A 20,803-nucleotide genomic window follows, 5' to 3' on the forward strand; every position below is an offset into this window, starting at 1 on the left:
TCTCCTCCTTATACATGAATTATTATTTCATTAAATTTAATCTTATTTATTAGATAGACAAAATACAGAGTATGCTCAGAGTACAAAGATTCCACGATTTTTCACAAAAACTTCCAAATATTTCCAATTATTTTTGAAATCAAGTTATTATTTCCAATTTTACAGCTATTATATCATTTTTACCTATCTTATTTATTTTCATTAATTCTTATTGTTAATTATTATTAATTGCTATTTTTATATCTAAGTTACGTTATTCTTTTAGATACATGATAGAAATTTTAAAACTATAATGTATCGAATTGTTTTTAATACGGTCCAGAACGAAGCAGAGTTCACGATACCACATGTTTAGTTTGAGGCTTAAATTTACTTTTCTTTGTGAATTTATTTTCTTCTTTTTGTTATTTCTTTTCATTTTTGCCTCTGTTACAAATGATTTTTATAAATAATTGTATTTTAAATTGTGAGAATATAAATATTGAATTTAATTGGAGTTCCGATATAGGTTGAGTCAAAAAACCGTCGAAATTATTTTATCCAGAAGAATAGGTTTTTTTTTCGGAGAGTTTTTTATTTTTGGCACTTGCGGCCTTTTTTACGTTGAGTCTTATATTTCAAGTAATCTCATGACAATCCTACGCAAATTCACACTTGGATAGCATTTCATCACTTTATCACGATCGCCAAATAATCACGAAGGTTTTCGTTTGACTCATCCTATCTCTTCGTCGATTTACGGAGAGCTAGAGTTAGAAATTTAACAAACGTTTTTTCTCACATCTATGCCGCAACCTAACGCAAAACATGACGCCGTAGGAATCTCGTAGCTTAAAGAGAGGCAAGCTTGGATGGACGCCTGTGCAAATGGAAGGCCTATAGAGAGTAACGGAAAAAGTAGGAGAGAAGGAGAGAGGAAAAAAGAAAAGGCCAGAGGTGGAATGCGAAATAAAGAGAAACGCATAACGAGAACGAGAGCGAGCGTGTGAGGGGAGGGGAGCGGTGGGGGAGGTGGGACAGGGGGGAGAAAAAAGACGAAACGTAGCTTCAGGACAATTTTCACGGGGCTACGAGAGAGAGAGATACGAAGATTGTTTTTTTTTCTTCCTCCTTTCTCGTTCTCGCGCTCGGTACTCGAAAGAGACCGCGCCTTCGCTCGCATTCACATCTCACGAAAGATTCTCTCCATCATCATCGTCCATGCTGCGCATTATCATCGACGGGGCCGTCCCTATATTCGGCGTCGATAGGGATATCCACGAAGACATTCGAGCTATAGAGAAGACGTCAATATAATGTATATAATGTTATTTGGAAGTACGCTCTCGCAAAATTGACATTACCAAAGAGGATTTCTATACACGACCGGACGCTGTATATCCATATTAATTCCATTTGGATCCCGCGCGTTAGCAGTTTCTCGATTAACTTATCATCAGCTACAGTTTATGTATTTTTTTAATGTTTGTTAAAGATAAAATAGGTATTATATTGGTCCAGATCGCGAGACTCGACTCTCAATTTCTGTCGCAACCTCATGTACCCTAATTTTTTCTGTGTTTTTCCATACTGGTGATATAGAAATATTAATTAAATGTTCACTTGAAAAAAACCGCCGCGATTTTTCGCGTTAAAAGTATTGTGATGGAACATATGTGGGTATACGATAAGTTAAGCTTTTTCTTCATAAAATATATATATTTTTTATTGACGAAAGATGAATTCTGGAAAATAATATTATAAACAAATATTTTTTTGTATGTACTATTTTTTTTACGTACGCTATTTGACAATCTAAATAATTTATTTAAAAAATTATTGCAAGATATATATATGTAAATATATATATTGCAATATAAAAATATAAATTGAAAACGGTCAGTTTTTTAGACGTCGTGTAAATATCATCGTCGAAACATCGTCTTATTAAATTTTTCTTATTTTATTAGATGTCTATTCGTTAGCAGCGACAATGCACAGTGTATAAAAAAAATATTTAAAACAACTTAAGAACGGAAGAATCGGAAGGAAAAGTGCAAATGATGATCGTTCTAATATGTTTACAATCAATTATTGTAAAGAGTACATTTCTGACGAAAACTATTCCTTCATCAGAATTATTCAAGGTATTGAGGGGGCACCCAACTTATCTTGATTCAAGTATTCTTCATTAAGGTGGTCCTTTCGCGGACCCAGCTAGTCAAGTAACAGTCCGTCATGAGGTAATTGAAAACAAACATTACACACAGCATTCCAATAATTATAATAATATAACATGATTTTACACGCACGCGTTAATCGTATTTAATTATTTACTAATTAAAAAAATATCACAATAGTAGTGCGGTTGGACTCGATTTAGGTTAGGTCAGGCATGACAGTACGAGTAAAGCAATATGCGCGTGGATCCACCACTTATTTAACCTCATGTATCAGAGCAAAACATTCGGCAAGCCCTTATTTTCAAGGTATATATGTACGAAATCCGGAAACTTCAGGGAATATTTTAAGACATGAATAATGTATTCATCTGATCGCTAAGTACATGTATTATTCGTTGAGAACCTCGGCCGTGGCGATTGGCATCATTCTATCTTTCTCGTTCATTAGATGTAAACAAGGATATAGAATGACAATGGCACGCTCCGCGAACGCACATTTAGAATGACTTATTTCTTGTAAAGTGTCGGTAACCTCCTCACTTGATTTTTCGTACACATGTCCCTTATTACTGTATATTTAACATATATCAACGTTAGGTACTTATCTAATACTTGTTCTCACGAAAGGACCACCTTAAACGTGCATACTGCGTAGACATCTAATGTTCGTGTATTATATGTTCAAAACGTATAGAAATTAGGACTAGGTGCAACTGTGTATATATCTGTAAATAGATATGTACATATACGAAATACACATAGAATCCAAAGAGAGTATGTGCATTTTCGTGATACGTAATCGTATTCGTCATTACCGATAGACTGTAAATGGAATTGATGTTGTCGCGGGGATGGAACAATGTTTTTCGGATGAAGACGTGTTTACGCTGGGAATCATAACGCTATACATAATGTAATACCAGTGAAGGTATTTATACGTAAAAAAAAAGATACATTTTGTCATTCTTCAATTTTTGAAATAGAGCTTTATTCCGATAAGTTTTTTTTTTATAACAAATGCTAACAAGTTATTAGTGTCATGAATTATAGTTTGTTTAATAGCGCAGAAGAATTTATTGGAATAAGCTTTATTTTCAATACAACCGAACAATAATATTCTTTTTTTATGTAATCCGTTTTCCGAGCGCTTAAAACAGCAACAGTTTATGATTTTCGCCATTGTAGCGTCTAAATATTAATTTTTATCGTATTATTATGATTATCATATTATGTGCCCGTTATTATAACTTTAGTTATTATTATTAGTTGTAAAAGGAATGCGATTTTTTAGTTACTCCTATCATTCTCGCCTACGTTATCATCGATTGTCATCATTACACTGTAAGTAATTCTTCTAACTAAAATAATATCATTGACGTCTTTGCGATTCATTAAAAAAGAAATAATAATTAAAGTAATAGATATGTACATATGCAATATTTTTGTCTCGAATAAGTCTTTTAGGCAAATCTAACAAGACTTTAGAAGTTAACAATAGCAGATTTTACGAGCAGCTAGCCTCCTTTGTTCATTTCTATAATGTGTGTATTTACACGATACACACATAAAGTGAAAAGAAAGTATGCGGTTTATTTAATGCAATTCTTTTTATGACGAATTAGATTACGAATCGCGAAAATGCACGTACTTTCTTTAGACGCCATGTATGTGTCATATATGTACATATCTATTTCATATTCATATATATATATATATATATAAAACGAATCATGTAACAAGTATTACAATAGCGTGTTCAGTGATAATGATGGTGGTAGCGAGGCATCGATGGTATCGATGATAATTTCGTAATCCTTATCGCATGACCGCGTTCTCATTGTTCCATTGCGACACCTCGGAACGATGGGCGACTCAAAATTCAATCCTTAAGTACTCATTAAGTTTAAGCAAATCATTTTTGTTTTGACTTGCATTTTTATAAAACGAAAAAGCTAGCTGCTCGTAAAATCTTTTATTGTTAAATTCTAAATTTCGGTTTAGAAAAAAAATGCTTAAAAAAAATGGACTGGCTCTCAAAACGGACATGACTTTCGGCATTAGTGCTTAAGGGTTCTTAATTTTCTATTAATTTCTCCCAACGGGCAATCAACGCACATGCGCATAAATCATCATCGAATCCCGTTATTAATTTCCAACTTGAAGCGGGAGTATTGTAATATCAAAAGTATTCATGTTTCTGATTTCAAAGGGACTTTGCTCGTGCAAAGTCCCCTTGACCCCAACAATCTGAATCGATGCTTGCCGTTACGATTCGATCTGTGATAAGAAACATTATAAAGTATCTCATTTGTATACGAGGTTTGTACACGAGTATGCGATGCTCTATGTTAAATATTGCGCTTATAATTGTTGCTCTTATAATTGTTTTATATTTCATAATAATATCGATAATAAAGTCTAACAGCAGAACAAAACGAAAAATTGAAAACAAAGTTGCTTCCACTTGCCCCTTACATCCCGTAAAAATGCACTTCGAGAAATACGGTTTATACACATTCTTAACATTTTCTTTCTTTTGTCAAATATGTAAAAATGCATTTATATATACATATATACGTATTTATGTGTGAAAAAATATGTAAAATGTTTATACAATACATTTTAATATATTTATATAATAATATGTATTTTTTGATTATATATTTTGAAATATGTAATTTTTTATAATTTTATATATTTTATTCTTTTATTTCTTTTCTTACATATACTATATCATACAAATTCTGGAAACGTCAAATATTCACGATCACCGCTTTCAATTTCAAAAAGCATTAAAATTAATCTAAATATACTATTACACGTAGAAACTAGGAATTATCCTCGGTAATTATACCCATTGTAACTTGGTGACATATTCAAAGACTTCTCCTTACATTTGAAGCTTTATATTCGGGGACGCTTCATGGCATGGAGCAGCATACTCGCGTACAACCTGGAACTTTTCACAAAAACATCCTGTTTCAGCAAGCAACTATACATACATTACAAGTCTGTAATTAGTAAGAGATAAATAATCGCAAACATAATTTCAAGAATCATTTCGAATCTCTTACTTTATATAGTCTTCATGTTAAGGCGCATTCCGTGGAGTGAACATACACAATACATACACACGATCGATAATGATTTAACGCAGATTATCGTGAACTCTGTAATGTACATATGTTACGATATGTTAGAATATGATATTATATAGATACATTGACATATATATAGATATATATTGAACATCAGCAACTCAAACTCGTGTTTTCAATTCGACCGTCCTGCACATCATCTTTCGTATCCGTCATCCTGCCTCGACGCACTATATCTTCATTACAATATTACATTTATGCATGTTTATATAAACATTAACGACAAAATGAGACTCGTTAAAAACAATTCGATTGCACTGATACTGAATAGCGAGAGAATAATCCCATTCATTCGTGAATGAAAATTCATGAATGTTATATCGGTATAATGCAAAGATTAACTGGAACGAAGAATAAAAGTCTAAGATTATTTTTTTCTAATATTTTGCCGTCTTACATATACGTATTTGTAAAATAACCGTCGATATTTTAATGTGCTATTGGTGCTCGCAAGCATTCTCGATAATTTTTTTGGAAATGTGGTGCAACTATTTTTTTTTTTTATTGAATCTTCAATTACTCAAACGCGAAATGAGTTATCTTGCTTATAACGAATCAATGTCAAATCACGCGTATCAACAGCGCGAGTTGAATCCACATATGAATAACAGACACGCCCTATGACCCGTGCAAATGATTTTTTGCCCGCTAATGGGCTTTTTATTCTCCCGACGGTGGCGGGTCATAGCGCGCATTCGCGAAATCGCGCGTTCCGATAAATATGTATAATATATAATATTAATATATAGCATATATATACGCATAAACGTGCGCGCCGAACGCGGTATATGGCCGAGTGGAGACATTAATTCGCGCCAATAAATATTCTCATCGTTCCGGCACATAAACCCCGGCGTTTGTCATACACACGCAGTCATTTCGGTTAAAAGGCATTCCCTCCGCCACTGAATGCAAATGCGAGTAGCTCGTTGTGCGTGCCGCTAGGGTCTCTAAAGTGCTTTCAATTACGCGTTCCACCTAACGTTCCCGAAGCGGTGCGACGCGACGCAACGCGACGGCCCTGCATGCGGAGAGGGCCGCCGTTTTCCTATGTTTTACATAACCGGGATTTTCAAGTGTTTCACGCCCTACGAGGACACGCATGCTGCGTGTCGGCGGCGACGGTGGTGGCGGCGGCGGCGGCGGCGGCGGCGCGGCATGCTGACGTACGTGACTCCAAGAGCGAAAGCACGTCATTATTTAATACCTATCGCTTCATCAACTTTCTTCGTTTTTTTTTTTTTTTTTTTCATCTCCGTCCCCCGGTCCGCGACCTATTCCGCGACGTTTAACTCGCGAGTTGTCGCGTTGACGACGAGCGATGAGACGGAAAATTGTTTTTCTCTCGCACGATTATACGTGACATTGATTGTCTGGAATGTATAAGGCTGGTTACCTGCGCGCGCAATTTGCATCTGTTCGTATGCCAGGAGCTCAACTGGGTAGACGCTGGCTTATTTCAACCGGGCGAACGTTGCGCGAAGCCGCGAATAACAATGCTCGCAGATACCAACTTTAGATAACGTTTCTTTAAATATATCCCGTGCGTGCGTATGGCGCGCGCAGCGATATACAACCGCACGGATATACGAGATGGACGACATGGAGTTGATTTAACGACACTTGTTGCTCGCACAAAGTTGGATAATAATTTCAGGTCGCTTTCCGGTGTTTCGGGCAACGGGTTGAAGCGACGTCCAAACGTGTGTTTGTACGTATATCTTTTTCCATCCGCGTCATCATTTCTTTCACGTTTTGCCTAGTTCGAGTACAGCTAGCACGCGAGACTTTGCCCGTTGTTATGATCGCTACGTTTTATTGCTTTGCGATACACTTCGACCACCCTGCTTCCCAATTTTTCTTTTTAAGAAATATTAAATCGTTTCCGAATATCTCGTATTTACGAGTGTTAACGAGCAGATGGATTAGGTATCTCATATAAGGAGTAAACTTTATATAAGATTTTTTTTACAAAGAGACGGTTTTACAATGTCGACGTTTTTTTATCCTACTGCAATTGTCTGATTTTATTCGGTTTCAGGAAAACTAGATGTTAGCATAAATATGTTAGCACGCGTCTATTTGAGCATGCTGCATAATAACTATATTTCATAACAAGCGATCATGGCTGTAATAATAGCTGACTTCGACACGCGATCAAGTAGCATTGCAAGGATAAGTACAGAGTTGGCTCAAAGAGTAACAATTCTCTCAATTTTTTTCTTTCAACACCCGTCCCTCGTTCAACAAATATTCTTCAATTAAAAAACAATTTATGAACTGTCCAGTTATAATTTGTTTAAATTATACTTACGCGAATTCAATGCGAGATCGTTGTATCCTGGGGATTGATTAAAGCTCGCTATATACGAACTTTTGCACGGTGCTCGCACGGTGGTTTTTGTTATCTCGACTGAACGTCGACAAGTCGCAAATTATTTTGATGGAGCCGCGATCACCGCGATCGTTTGATCAAGCGATAGCGTGCGTCTTTGTCGAAGGTCAGGTTCCATCTCTGTCTGCGAACAAGTAAATACGTTAGAAGATGTATTATACATACCGGCGAACACATACGTAAACAGTACAAAGTTAAGCCGAAACTATTATGTTGAAGGCCAGGATTGTTCTAACGCCTTAATTTAATATGACGAAGGCACAGTATAAGTAGATACAGTATGTTTACTCAGGCCAAAACCCGTGAAATGGTTTGTACACTCAACAATATGGCGGTCAATAAGATGGAGAAGGAGAAAGATCGTAGGTCTGTCCTTCTCCGCGAGCGATGGAGAAGGACAGACATACGATTTCCACACTCAACATCATGGCGGACCATTTCACTTCAGATCAAAGGTGGCCGACACGGAGTGGAACTACTGTATCTATACTTATACTGTGACGAAGGTCTCGGGAAAATCCCGGGAAAATCTCGGGGAAAAAAGCTACTCAAATAATTTTAGAATTCAAATAAATATTCTCGATTAATGTATATATTTCTCTCTGAACGTGCGTAACAAATATATACAGTCATGACGTCCATCACGCGCGGAGTTATTAACGACAAAATTTTTTACTCGCGGTATATATATAGATATCCGCGAAATAAATCACCAGGTGTGATTTAGATTTTTCCGATATTTGAAAATTACCAACCGCCGAGTATGCCATTTTAATCGCGCTTCCGCTTTAAAAAGTAACGTCCGCACAATGGTAGCGGTTTCTGCATGCGCGGTTGCGAAAATATTGCATAAATACGGTAACGCGCGAGTGTATAGTCAATCTTGAAATCCCTCTATGCGTTTGTGTATGTTACATTCAGAATACTACTGGCTATGACACAAATATGACATTACGAAAATCATGGAACGACTTGGCGCAAATTACATTTGATAAAAGCGAAAAACAGGAAAATCTCGTCATTAACGTAAATGCAATCTATTTTTCATTCAAATCACTTGTGATTTCTCTTTTGCGCGCAAAGTGTCGGCTGCACTCGTTTGCCTCTTCTTCCCTTCGTTTATTTCCGTTTCATTTCTTCAGTTCTCTGTATAAACGCAACAAGCGAAAATGATCTGAATACGGATTCCAATCAGATGACTAAATTACGTCGGATCTGTACGGATAAAGTTTGCGTAAAAGTCGCGAAGGCATGCTTGAAGCTTAATAACTGTTTGCGCCTCGCGATAAATCAGTTTGCGCCGGGTAAGGAGAGAAAAATGATGAAAAACGAGCGGCACGAGGCGAACGAGAGAGAGTTCGCTTTGATGCCACTGCGCTTCAGGTCCGCTTTAATCTCGAGCCGATCCCTCGGATCACGCGTGGGTACCTCCGTGCTAAACATCCCCTCGCGAGTTGCAATTTGTAAGGTATCGCACACCTCGCCTCCGTTCTCCCTCTAACCATCTACTGCTTTCTCTCTCTCTCTTTCTCTCTCGCTCTCTCTTTCGTTATCACGGTTCCGTTGATCCGGTTAACCTCCGTCGCCCCTAAGTAAGATAATATTCACGGCCAATTACCTAAAACGCACTCCTTATGGCACCGCCCGTGCGCCCGCGGGAGTTATTGGCAGCCTGCCACTACTGTGCCGATCGACTATCCGGTGCGAAACGACCTTGTTATTAACGTTCAAGTAAGCTTTACTAGATCCAATAACCCTGACTTCGCTCTCTCTGCTGCTTCATCAGAGCCGTAAGTCGATCAGTACTTGTCCTATATATATTTATTCCTTATTGAATACATTTTTTTTGTACATCAGGAGAAACGGTTCGTGCAGATTGGCTTTCATGGAAATAATTCTCTTCGTCAACTTCCTGTGCTCGGGTGGGGGGGGGGGGAAAATTAACGGCCAATAACGTACCGATACGCTCGCGAAAAGCAAAACAGCAACGACAGCGCGAGATCGCTTTACTTCTATCTGGGCTTATCGGTTCGCGGGCTACTTTTCATCGGCGTTTTACTGGCGAAAAAATCGCGGCGCCGAGATAATAAGCTCGCGATTACCACCGGCGTCGATCCAACGCAATTTCTCTACTGACAGCGAGACGAGAGGATGACGGGCGCGCCGTCGCCGATCGGAAGATCTAACGGATCCATTAATCCATCTCGAGCGAGCGGGTTAACGAACTGCGAATCTCGCACTTGTTATCCCGAGTGACTTAAACGATCGCGTACCCTCTCCGCGAAACCGTAACCGCGATAATTACTGCGAACGTGGGTGAGCGAGAGCTCGCGCCCTTCTCTTACTTCTTGGAGGACCGAAAGAATAAGTACGTCGTGCGTTTTGTTTCCGACGCTTTTCGTTATCGTGTCAGTGCAATTTCGACAGTGGCGTGTCTCACAAATTAATATACACAAATGTTGATTGGAGAATGTATTAATAAATTGCAAGAGATATAATTCTCTCATCAAAATTAACAAGAATTTTGAAAAATGGTACTAACTACTGCAAAAGCTAAAAAATTAACAAGAATTTTGAACGTATATTACCACCACTAATACTACTGCTACTACCTTTTGTAGTATTATCTTATAATATATATAGAGATTGCAGTATATTTAGAGATATACTACAATCACTTGTTTTTAAAGATTTTTTTCCCTGAAACTATGCTTTTTACCCCCTTTCTTATCTGACTCAGGTAAATCATTTTCTTTTTAGTGACTCACACAATCAGGTAGATTTTCTTCTCATGTTTTTCTAGATTTTTTGATAGATAAAGCATTACGGTATATATTTTCGAAATTTTTGTAAAAGCTGAAATATATATGTTCCGTGGAATGATGAAAAAGATAAAAAAATTCCAACAGTATAACTAAAAAAAGAAACGGTTCATCAGACATATAGGGCCTCTTTTCGCTCGTCGTTACGCATTTATGGTACCAGCAGGCGACAGTTATGGCAACGAACGGCCGTCATTGAGAATGCAGTCGGACCTTCCAATTTGTTAATTGGCACAATAACGTACGCGCATCGTATATTCTGACGAACCGCCGCTGCCGTCGCACACATCCTCTCTTCTTATTTCCATCTCTCTCCTTCGCTCTTACATTCGTATTCGCGCTCGCATGATTAAGACTCGTAATCACTCGTAATCACACAGTCGTTCGTTAAGCGGCGAACTTACAGATTACTCGAACCAAACTTTTTTTTCTAATTTCACGCTCATCTCCCCGATCGATTTATAAGCGCCAAAAATGCGCGCTATAATTATTCGCCGAGGTGGGTCTCGATAAAATTTGAGAAATCTCGCACCAGGCGAACGTTTTATATACGTTATTCGTGCCTGTCAGCACTTAAGATGGAAGTAACACCTGCAATCATGCTGCAAAAGAAACATCTGAAATCTTAGAAATTTATTAACGTGTCGTTTACTCATATCGAGCACGCGATTGAATTGATCATTAATCACGGGATAAAAAATATAGTCAGTTTCAGTCATTGAATTTGTGAGAAGACACAGAGTCGCTTCCGAGTTTGCGCGATAAAGATATTATCCCAATATATTTTTTATGAATATCTGATGCGCATAAAGAAAGTAATTTTTGTCCTGAGATATTCGTGAGCGTTCACGCGTTAAAGGAGAGGGTAGCCGCGAGGAAAAAAAAATGGTAAAAAGACGGCGAGGGGTTGCGTTCACGCACGGAGACGGCAGTTACAAACTGGTCGGACTAGCCTCCGGGTCAGTTTATCGCAAACAAATGGGTTACGCTTGTTCGACGCCGTATTTCACCGGAATTTATTGTTTATTATTCCGCCGGCTTGTGGATGATATAGAGCCGTGTTTGCTCGTAGTAGCGTTAATGTCGTTAATAGCACCACCGGTCCGAATCGAACCGCCAACCACCGGGAGCTGACAAACCCTAAAACAAGTTCCTCATTTCTTCCTCCCGTTTTTCTTCGAGCCGTTTTCGCGTAAGAAAATTTAATTCTCTTTTTTTTTTCTTCTCTTTCCTTTAGCCTTTATAATCAATTGGATCTTTGATTTAAGTTGAGGAAAGCAAAAAAGAAGATTTATACATTGTTACATTGTTATGTATTGTTACTGAAAGGTGGCACAAGACTGTGTAAGATCGTCTTCTGTATTATTTATATTTGTAGGAAATTTATTTAAATTGCTCAATCTAACGCGTAAAAGATCAGGTTTAAGAGCACGGATTGCGCGAGCGCTGCGGCGCGGCGTCGAGTCTTTAATCTGCACCGTTTCGTCGGCGTGCACGCGCCGCGCGCTGTCGCGACCCGCACGAAGCTCGTATCACGCCGATCGCTTAAACCGTCGTGGACCTGACGCTGATGCGTTCTTAATGCGGACAAATTCGTCGCGGGTAAACACTCGGAGTCGGTCTGCCTCACGAGATGCGGGAGATTGTCAGCGCTTGTTACATATACACGCAATTTTCACTCCCCGTATACGCTTTTCCATCGTGCCATTTCATTTCGACTCGAGCGTCAGAATCCGTCTCCGCGGCCGTGACGGATAAATGTTTTCGCTAACTAGAATTGCCCATTGCAGAACTGTCACGCGGAACGTATGTACGCACGCCGCAGTAAAGATGCCATTGTTTTACGAGCAATTTGGGAGTAATACAAACAAGTACGCTGCAGTTTCCCGGCATTAGAACGGTTCGCTTGTCATTTCCTTGCACGCGACGCCGATTTACTTTCGTCTTGAAGTTGTTCGAAAAGTCGAGGCACGTATGCAATATGGCACACACGAGGAAAATACATCTCCCTCATAAAACGCTTGATTTTCTGTATTCCATGGTATTTCCCGAAACTGATTACTCGTTTCCTCGTTTGTATAGCCACTCTCGTACGAACCGGAGATTTTGCTCGGATAATTTTAGGGCAGATTTGCTTGCGTTACGGGTCAGTAATTCAGCAGGTGCAAACAGCTCCTCGTAATCGAGTTAATATTTATAGGTATTTATTCACCTTCACGTCCTTCGGTATGCGTCCTGCGCAAACGTGAATTACGCCAGGGTGGACGTTAATTTATGCGTACCGGGGAGCGTTGTCGGAAGAGCAGCGTCAGAAGTTCATAAATATTTCGTATTTACGAAACGTTGACCTGAAATTAATTTAACAGCGCTAAATTGTCCTTATACCCTCGCGCATTAGATTCACTTGTGCTTTTTCCTGCAATTACTTAAGCGGATGGCCCATATATCTAACTCGATTTAGTCCGCGGCTCTTCAAGGACGCGACGCTCCACCCGCGCTCTCCGCTCGGATTCGCAAAGCGATTTCAGCTCTCTCCGACGACGAAAGGTTATATTTCACCTATCTTACGCGCGTTATTCGCGATATAAATTATACGAAATATGATTTATGCACCGCGACGCGCGGCGCGGCGCGGCGCTCCGCTCGGAAATAGATAGTAAACTGCGCGCCGCCGCCGGCGAGTTATCGGCGATGCACGCGATCATTAACGAGCGATATCGAGAGGATTTATTGCGCGCTTTGTTACACACTACAAACTTGCATCTACCTGTAGACGATCTTGCGAATTTCTGCTGGATTATGTGTGACATCTTTAAAATTCTGCTTCCTATACATTTTGCATAAGCTAGACATCGCCATTTATCCAATCGATCTTTGAAACCAACCTTCCGGCGTAGCTGAGACAATTTTATTGTTCTTTACTTAATTAGTCGTTGGGGATTGGATTAAGACGGTAGACTGACAAAACCTATATCCGTGAAATCAGAAATCCATGAAACTTACTAGAAAACAAAATCTTGTCTCGGAACCTTTTAAAAATTCTTATGAGGTTCATGCTCTGTCTAGACTAGAGGATGATATCCTACTTGTGGCTTATCCTAGTGAGTAGTACATTTTGTTTTACGCACGATGTGCATAATGCATCATTTATCCTTATTGTTCACCGAATGTTAAAGATGGGTAAATGATGCATCGTGCGAAACGGAATGCATTCTAAGATGAGCCATAAATTAGGATCATCCTCTGGTCTAGACAGGGCACCAGGGCCCCAGCGCCATTGTTTTTTGTTTCTTCTTAATTGTGCTTATCTCGAACATTCAGATAAGTCCTCTTTGATGGAACAGTTATTGGTAAAGACAAGACTTGCTCCGCCCTGTCAGAATAGGCTATCTCTCGTCCCCCTTTTGTCCCAGTTCTTTCCCCCGTCGCTGCACATTAGTGCACTAATAAAAGCACTTAACAATTATTTTCCGGCCGGTGATTTTTCAGCCGGTCGCGGCGGCTGCTGATAACGACTCGTGCCGGCTGATAACCTAGGGCAACCGCGCGTGCGATGGCGTACACGCCTGCTGAGTTATCGTTCTGCGGGCCGTCGCATCGTGAACGAAAACAAGAAGCGAAGCTCCCGGGCGACGGCGATGCATTTACGACGGCCGGCGTCTCTTAATGCACGATTCGCATGCGGCCATGTCGGCGTCGGCGTCGGCGTCGGCGTCGGGGTCGGCGACGAATCGGCCGCCGGCTAATTTAACGCGATCGTAATCGGTCGTGATTTGTCTTAATTTTCGGTACGACTGCGGATCCGGGATTCCGTCTCACCTCTCGCCTCGCCGGTCCCCTTATCGGTCCGCCCGCCAGCGTCGTCTGCGAAAGTCGTTATAATGCTGTCACGCGTCGAGTTATCGCGCGCGGAGCCCTACTCGAGCTGAAGAAGCGGGGGGGATCGTGACGGTGATTAGAATTTCGGATTGCGCACCGACGCGCGACGCCGGTGATCGCTAGTATCGCGATTCGACGCGTTGCCGCGATACGCTTGTGCTCAATTTGTTGCCGTCTTTCGTCACAGACGGCAATACGCCGTTTTGTAACGAGAATCAATCATGATAATTAAAACGAGCAAGCAGCTGAAGATCATCGCTCTTACGTACAACGTAATGCAATTATATCACGGTTAACCACGCGACGTGTTTGCGATTGCAATTTCAACGTTTATATGTGCCATAAGCTTCTTAAAGGAGCGGCTATTACTGAAATATTTCAGCACACACACACACACACACACACACACACACACACACACACACACACACACACACACACACACACACACACACACACACACACACACACACACACACACACACACATACACGCGCGCACACGCAGTTTCAATAAATGCCACGGATTAAAAATGACTGCGGCGACAAGTATCCGCGCGTTTAACGGTCATCGCTCCGCGAATCTGACAATGTGCGATTTTCATCGCCGCGCCGATTAGCGAATGGCCGGCTAATCTCATCGTCAAGAGCCTCGCAGGTGATTTGTCATTCCGATTCACGGTGGACGCGTTGTTTTCGCGCGGTGTCGGCGATCGCCAGTGCTCATTCGAGAGTCAAAAGAAAAACGAGAGAAGAGGCTCGAAAAGAATGATACCGCGATGCGTGGCAAGGGGAAAGGAGACTGGGAGAGAGAGAGAGAGAGGCACGGGGGAAATGTGGTCGGAACTAAGAGAAAGAGGAAGAGAGGATGGGGCAGTGCGGCGAACGCGCGACGTAATATCGTTATCGACGCGCGTATAGGTGTTAACGTGCGAGGCGGATCACAACTCGCGGGCGTGTGCACGCGCTCTGTCTGGATCGAACGAAGAGTGTCATCGCATTTAATTAAAATGTCACACGCGCGTGATAAATGTCGCGTGCGAGCCGCGTGAAAGAAGCCGTCGCGTCGTGTCGTCGCCGTCGTCGTCGTCGTCGTCGCTGCCGCCCGCCGCCGCGTTCGCGTTTTCCTCTCGCGAATGCAGAGAGAAAATAACAAATGAAATTTGCTATCTTCGTGACATACCAGGCGGCTGAGAGGAATTAAAAAGTAAAAAAAGAAATAGGGAACACACCGGTGAGACGAGGAGGACCGATGTTCGAAGGAGAGTCGAGATTAGCGCGCGCGCGCGCGCGCGCACGCTGGTATATATTCATCTCGTCTGGACTTTTCGGCCGTTAATTACACGTAAGAGCGTAATTTTTCAATATAACCGAGACCTTAATCCTTCGACGACGTGCCGTGTAATCGCTTAGTGGCTCGTTCCGCGACGCCAAACGTCGTGGACCCACTTTCTGGCTTTGTTCGTATGCTCAAGCGTATCGGTGCATGTCACAGACGTCAAGAGACACCCGGCTTTTTGGCAACGGTCACTCGATTAATTTGTAATGGATACCGCGATTCGAAAGTTCACCGTTGCGCAACATTGAAACGGTCATTCTTATATGATTGATCGCGATGATTAAACTAATAAACTTAGAGACCCTATAATAAGAGACTGGCCATAAGACAGCCAGTTTTGATTGGTCCGCCAATTTTGTCAAAAGCAAGAGAAACAGAAAGAAAAAGAGAAAGAGAGAACGAGAGATATATAACAGAGAAAGAGAAAGATGTGAATGTATATATCCTTCTCTCTCGCAGGATTTTAACAAAACTGGCCTTATGGCCAGTCTCTTTATTATATATATAGGGTCTCTAATTAAACTACCTTCGCCGTTTGACCCTTTTGTTAGTTAGTCGCGTTTTAAGTTGCGTAACGTAATTAGTGATAGCATAATTAGAGATAATGATGGCGCTATTAAATAATAATTACATGGTCTTTGAGATTTGATTTCCAATAACAAATAATCGGTTTCTCTTTACCTAAATGTTTTTGCTTTATTCGGCACTTTTTTTTCTTTATTTATATATATGTATTGCAGATAAATTGGATGGCGTTATTTACGAGTTTAATACGCAACTAATTAAGGGATAAGAAAATGTATTAATTTCGATCAACATCGACAATCAATCGACATGATCAATCGCTTTGATATTTGAACAAACGTACTTTAAGCATCGCGAAATGTCCTTTGAGCGTCGAAGTCCGTCTTGACACACGACGGAATCGTGATGTAATTGCGCGTCGCAACCGCGTCAATCATTGCAGTTTTTTTAAGTCGCGTCGATCTGGTAAAAAATCCCCCCGAGCTCCGTAAAAATATGCGATTGCGTCCGAAGTTGCATATTTATCGCGCGAGTCGCGCCGCCGCGGAGATCCTTACGCAATTTTCCATTCTCCTCTTCGGACGAGTGCTAGGTCCGATTTCACGCGGCGATGCTCGTCATCGACACGCAATTTATTTTATATAAACGCAAGGTATGTTCGCGTCAGTTTAAAAATTGTACGAATTAATAGGATGGAAACGAATGTAAGACAAAGTAGAGATTCTCACTAGAGAAATGTGACATTTTAATTTATTTAGAAGGCATTATATCGTATTATACATTGTACGATACCAATGAACCTACATAGTTCTATATACATGCAAATTATATAATTGTATAGTAATTATACGTATAATTTGCATGTGTACCGTTGCAATGGAACATGTGTGAAATTCAAAACATAGATATAGTATTATGTAAATAAAATTAGGAATGCACGACGTAAACCTTATTTTTACGACGTCGTAAAGAAGATTACGACGTAATTGCGTCTCATCCGAGATAAAATTAGGAATTTAATTTTTATGGATAGGTATAAGGATATAACGCCGGGTATTACATGTTATATCTATCTCGCAACCTCGCTAAGCCCTACCATTAATCAGTACGTCCGAATTATCGGATATCGATGATCATTCGCGCGCACCCTCCGCCTGCTTTTCTCGGCCGGCGAGGGAGACGAGATAGAAAGAAGCTACGGAACGCGTCGCGCGATTCCGTTCTGGAATTCGATGATCCCGCGGAATGCCCGCGTCTGCCATAGACACGTAATTCGCGCTATCACGATGTTCTCCGTATATACATCCGTACGTATCGATGGCTCCTCTCTCGTGTGACCGTGCCTCGCATGCGCTCCGTTCTAACATAATTCACGTACACACAAGCCGCCGCCGCCGATGTTGCCTGATGAATGACTTTGCAATTATATTCTCATCAGCTCTCTCGCCTCGCTTCGAGTCTCACCGTTAACCTGAGCCGTTTGTGGGGACGTCGTGCGTGTGTCGTTTGTGCATGTGTCCGCACCGCGCTGCGCCGCTCTCGGAGAAACCGACGCAGCTCCGTGCGCTCGTATTTATGCGGGGCATGGGGGGAGGTTTAGATACCCGACCTGTCTGCCTTTCGACCATATTCCGACCAGGTGTGACAGCGACGAGTCATTTTTGTCGCGGGCTCTCCGGCGATGGTAATTAGCACGGTATTGTCAGCATAGAAACCGCGCGTTGCGTTTTCCGCGCGCGAGCGCGATGAATGAAATTTCAACGTCGCTATATACGCGGATTTGAATCCGCTCGCTGTACTCCATAGGTACGCGGACACCCGATCCGCGATCGGAATGCAGAGCTTCGCGATAGCAGAAAATTGTAATCTTATCCGGCCGTCTATAGATGACGAACTATACAAATCGCATCCTTTACTAATCGATGCGAATTAAAAGGTAAAGAATTTGCTGCTTGTATAGACGCTTATAAAAATGGACGAACATGCGTTTTCTCTTCTTTCTGGAATAAAAAAAAACGATCAAAGATTGTGTTCATATGTAGGTAGATATAATTATTTGACACTTTCTTTCTAGATTAAGTTTAATCATGTTAGAGTAAATAACACGTAAATTTCTATTGCGAATTGTGTACTTTATCTCAAGACAAAAAGTCGAGTATCGGTTTTACATCAATTTTGACGGATCAAATAGTTTTTACAGGAATAATTTTAGATGGTTGAGGAACCGGCCATCAGCGGATGAGAATCGAGCAAGCAGAGTGTCAACGCTAAGATAATATAATTAATTCTCTCGATAGTGAATGCCGTCGCTTTGATATCTCGGCGCTTCTCTCATTTCGTTTATTTCGCGGGAGTCCTGCTTATCACGAGCGTGATCGGCAACTAAAACTCAAGAAAAAGAAAATAGTTTTGCCGCGAGTGCGCCTTTAAACGGCCACACTTTGTATAGAGTGTCACGCGTGTCACCGCACGCGGCGATAATTAATGAGGCGATCGCGCGGCTCGAATCTTAATTATTTATCGCTGCACCGTTGAATAATTACGGCCAACTGTGCGCCGGTTCGTGATGTATCGCGCGGATAAGCAATGACGTTGTGAGTGACAAATCGTGCGTTTTTTTTCGTGCCCTTTCTCCTTTCTTTTTCTCTGTCTCTTTCTTTTTCTCTCTCTCTCTCTCTCTCTCTCTCTTTCCTCCCCTCACGCCTCCCTCCGCCCATGTCCCTTTCTTTTTCCGCTTTGCTTTGCTTCTCGCGTTGCGGTCGTAATAGGTCACGCGAAAGAATATTCGAAACGCGCGCGTGGGATTTTGAAAGGAGACTGAAAGTACGCGCGGCACGAGCAGGCGAGGAAAGAAAAAAAAACCTGTCGAGAGATATTCGTAAAAACGATTTGTGAACGTCTATCGTACGCTGTCAACTATTTTGCAAGACCGCGATTTTTCTCGCGACACTCCAAGTCGCGACCTCGGATGATTTTGCGAAGCTGCTCACCGAACTGGACATTGCCAGTACGAAAATACGGCGCGTCTTATCTGCCCAGGCAAGTGTTAAATATTTACGTGCGATAAGAGGCAAGTTAGCACAAATGGCACATGTGTGGTTCTGCCGCGGTTCTGCCTGGAAATTAAGACATTACGCTCGAGGCTACATAATTACTCGTGACAGTCTAGTATTTTTTCTGGCGCAGAGCAAATTTCCGCTCGCAAATAATCGTCCGGGACGATAAATTAGGACCGCCACTTGGCGCCAAATATTAAACCGCGGTTCGAAAGACAATTGGGTCGTCGAAATATTCGTCAGTGCGAATGTGCGAGTCAGGATATTCATCGCGATACGCATCATAATTCTATATCTTTTAGCTGCAGGAAAACCGTGATTTTGATAATCGCCGTGATATTATATCTCATAATACAGAGTTGCAAATTGTATCTGCGTATTACATTATTATATGCGGCTCTCTGTCGCGGCAATTATGGCTACGAGGACAAGAGAAACGACGAGGCATGACCGTCGTCGTATGAAAAAAGAGGGAATCGAACGAGAAAAGGCGAGGGTTCTCATCGAGATCCCCGTCTCGTGGTACTAATTACTTAAACTCGCAATTAAACGCACCCTCGCGGCGCGAGAGAAAGAAATCGCGGATGCGTGGATTCGCACCTCCCGCTTGACTCGTCTCCTTCACGCGCGCACGCAATGAGATCTCCTTTCTTTTTCGCGCGTTTAATTAAGACCGCGACCAAGCGTGTACGCGAACGAAGGTATGAATAGCTAGATGAGGAATTATTGCATTCTTCGGGATTTGGGGCTCGTTCTTTACTTTTAAATCTTTTATCAATTTTTCTTTCCCTTTGTAAGAAATTTACAAAACCTTTCATCAAATTCTTTATTGGGGTATATAATGCGTTAGTGAATTTTTTTCCCGAATGAATTTCTGTCAAGTAAATGCTGGAGATACGCGCCAATGGATGGCCTCCGCGTTATCACTATGCCTCTCTCGTACACCGAATCAAAGCGCACGCGCGTTCGTATCTGACGCATATATTAAATGCGATGTATACGCGACGAGCGCGTGGTCATGCACGCATGCGTTCGACGTGGCTGGATCCATGCAATCAGGATTCGCACTCGGGGGCGATGGATGGGAGAGAAAAATGGCTTTCGCCAATTCACAATCTCTTTACATTCTGTTTTCACAAAAATCGAAGGAATTATGCTTAAAAGGACAAGATGTACGACTTTAATAAGGGTCTTGATTCGTCTTTCCATTTTATTGAATAATTTGCGAGTTCTACATTTACGCTTCAATTTTTTTGTCGAAAATTTATTTGATATCTTACTTGCAGAAAATTGTTTAAGTAATAAAATGTAATTTTTAATTTTTATATGTGCTGAAGCTGCTACCCGTTTTAAGGAAATATTAAACGACGCAACTTTTTTTCAAATTGTTAACGAATCTTTCCAACTTCATTTTCGTAAGTGCATGTAAGAGGATTGTCGTTATAATTTTAACCGTAGCCACGAGTAA

General features: G+C 41.2%; 1 protein-coding gene across 17 annotated transcripts in view; it reads left to right on the forward strand.

Moving 5' to 3' along the window:
- Soxn (SRY-box transcription factor soxNeuro) overlaps nucleotides 1-20,803 on the forward strand; it is a 280,350-nt gene that overhangs the window by 187,093 nt on the left and 72,454 nt on the right. Inside the window, exon 2 of one of the 17 annotated variants that reach the window (XM_077400782.1) lies at nucleotides 820-5,426. The exons of the other annotated variants lie outside the window; for them this stretch is intronic. Within the exon in view, the coding sequence (XP_077256908.1) occupies nucleotides 820-835 (16 nt within the window). The 3' untranslated portion in view covers nucleotides 836-5,426. Of the gene's footprint in view, nucleotides 1-819; nucleotides 5,427-20,803 lie in introns of those variants that run through there. 17 annotated transcript variants of the gene reach the window in all.

The sequence above is a fragment of the Temnothorax americanus genome, unplaced genomic scaffold, assembly GCF_048541705.1.
Source record: "Temnothorax americanus isolate GAGA-0224 unplaced genomic scaffold, ASM4854170v1 Scaffold14, whole genome shotgun sequence".
In the NCBI taxonomy this organism is placed as follows: Eukaryota; Metazoa; Arthropoda; class Insecta; order Hymenoptera; family Formicidae; genus Temnothorax; species Temnothorax americanus.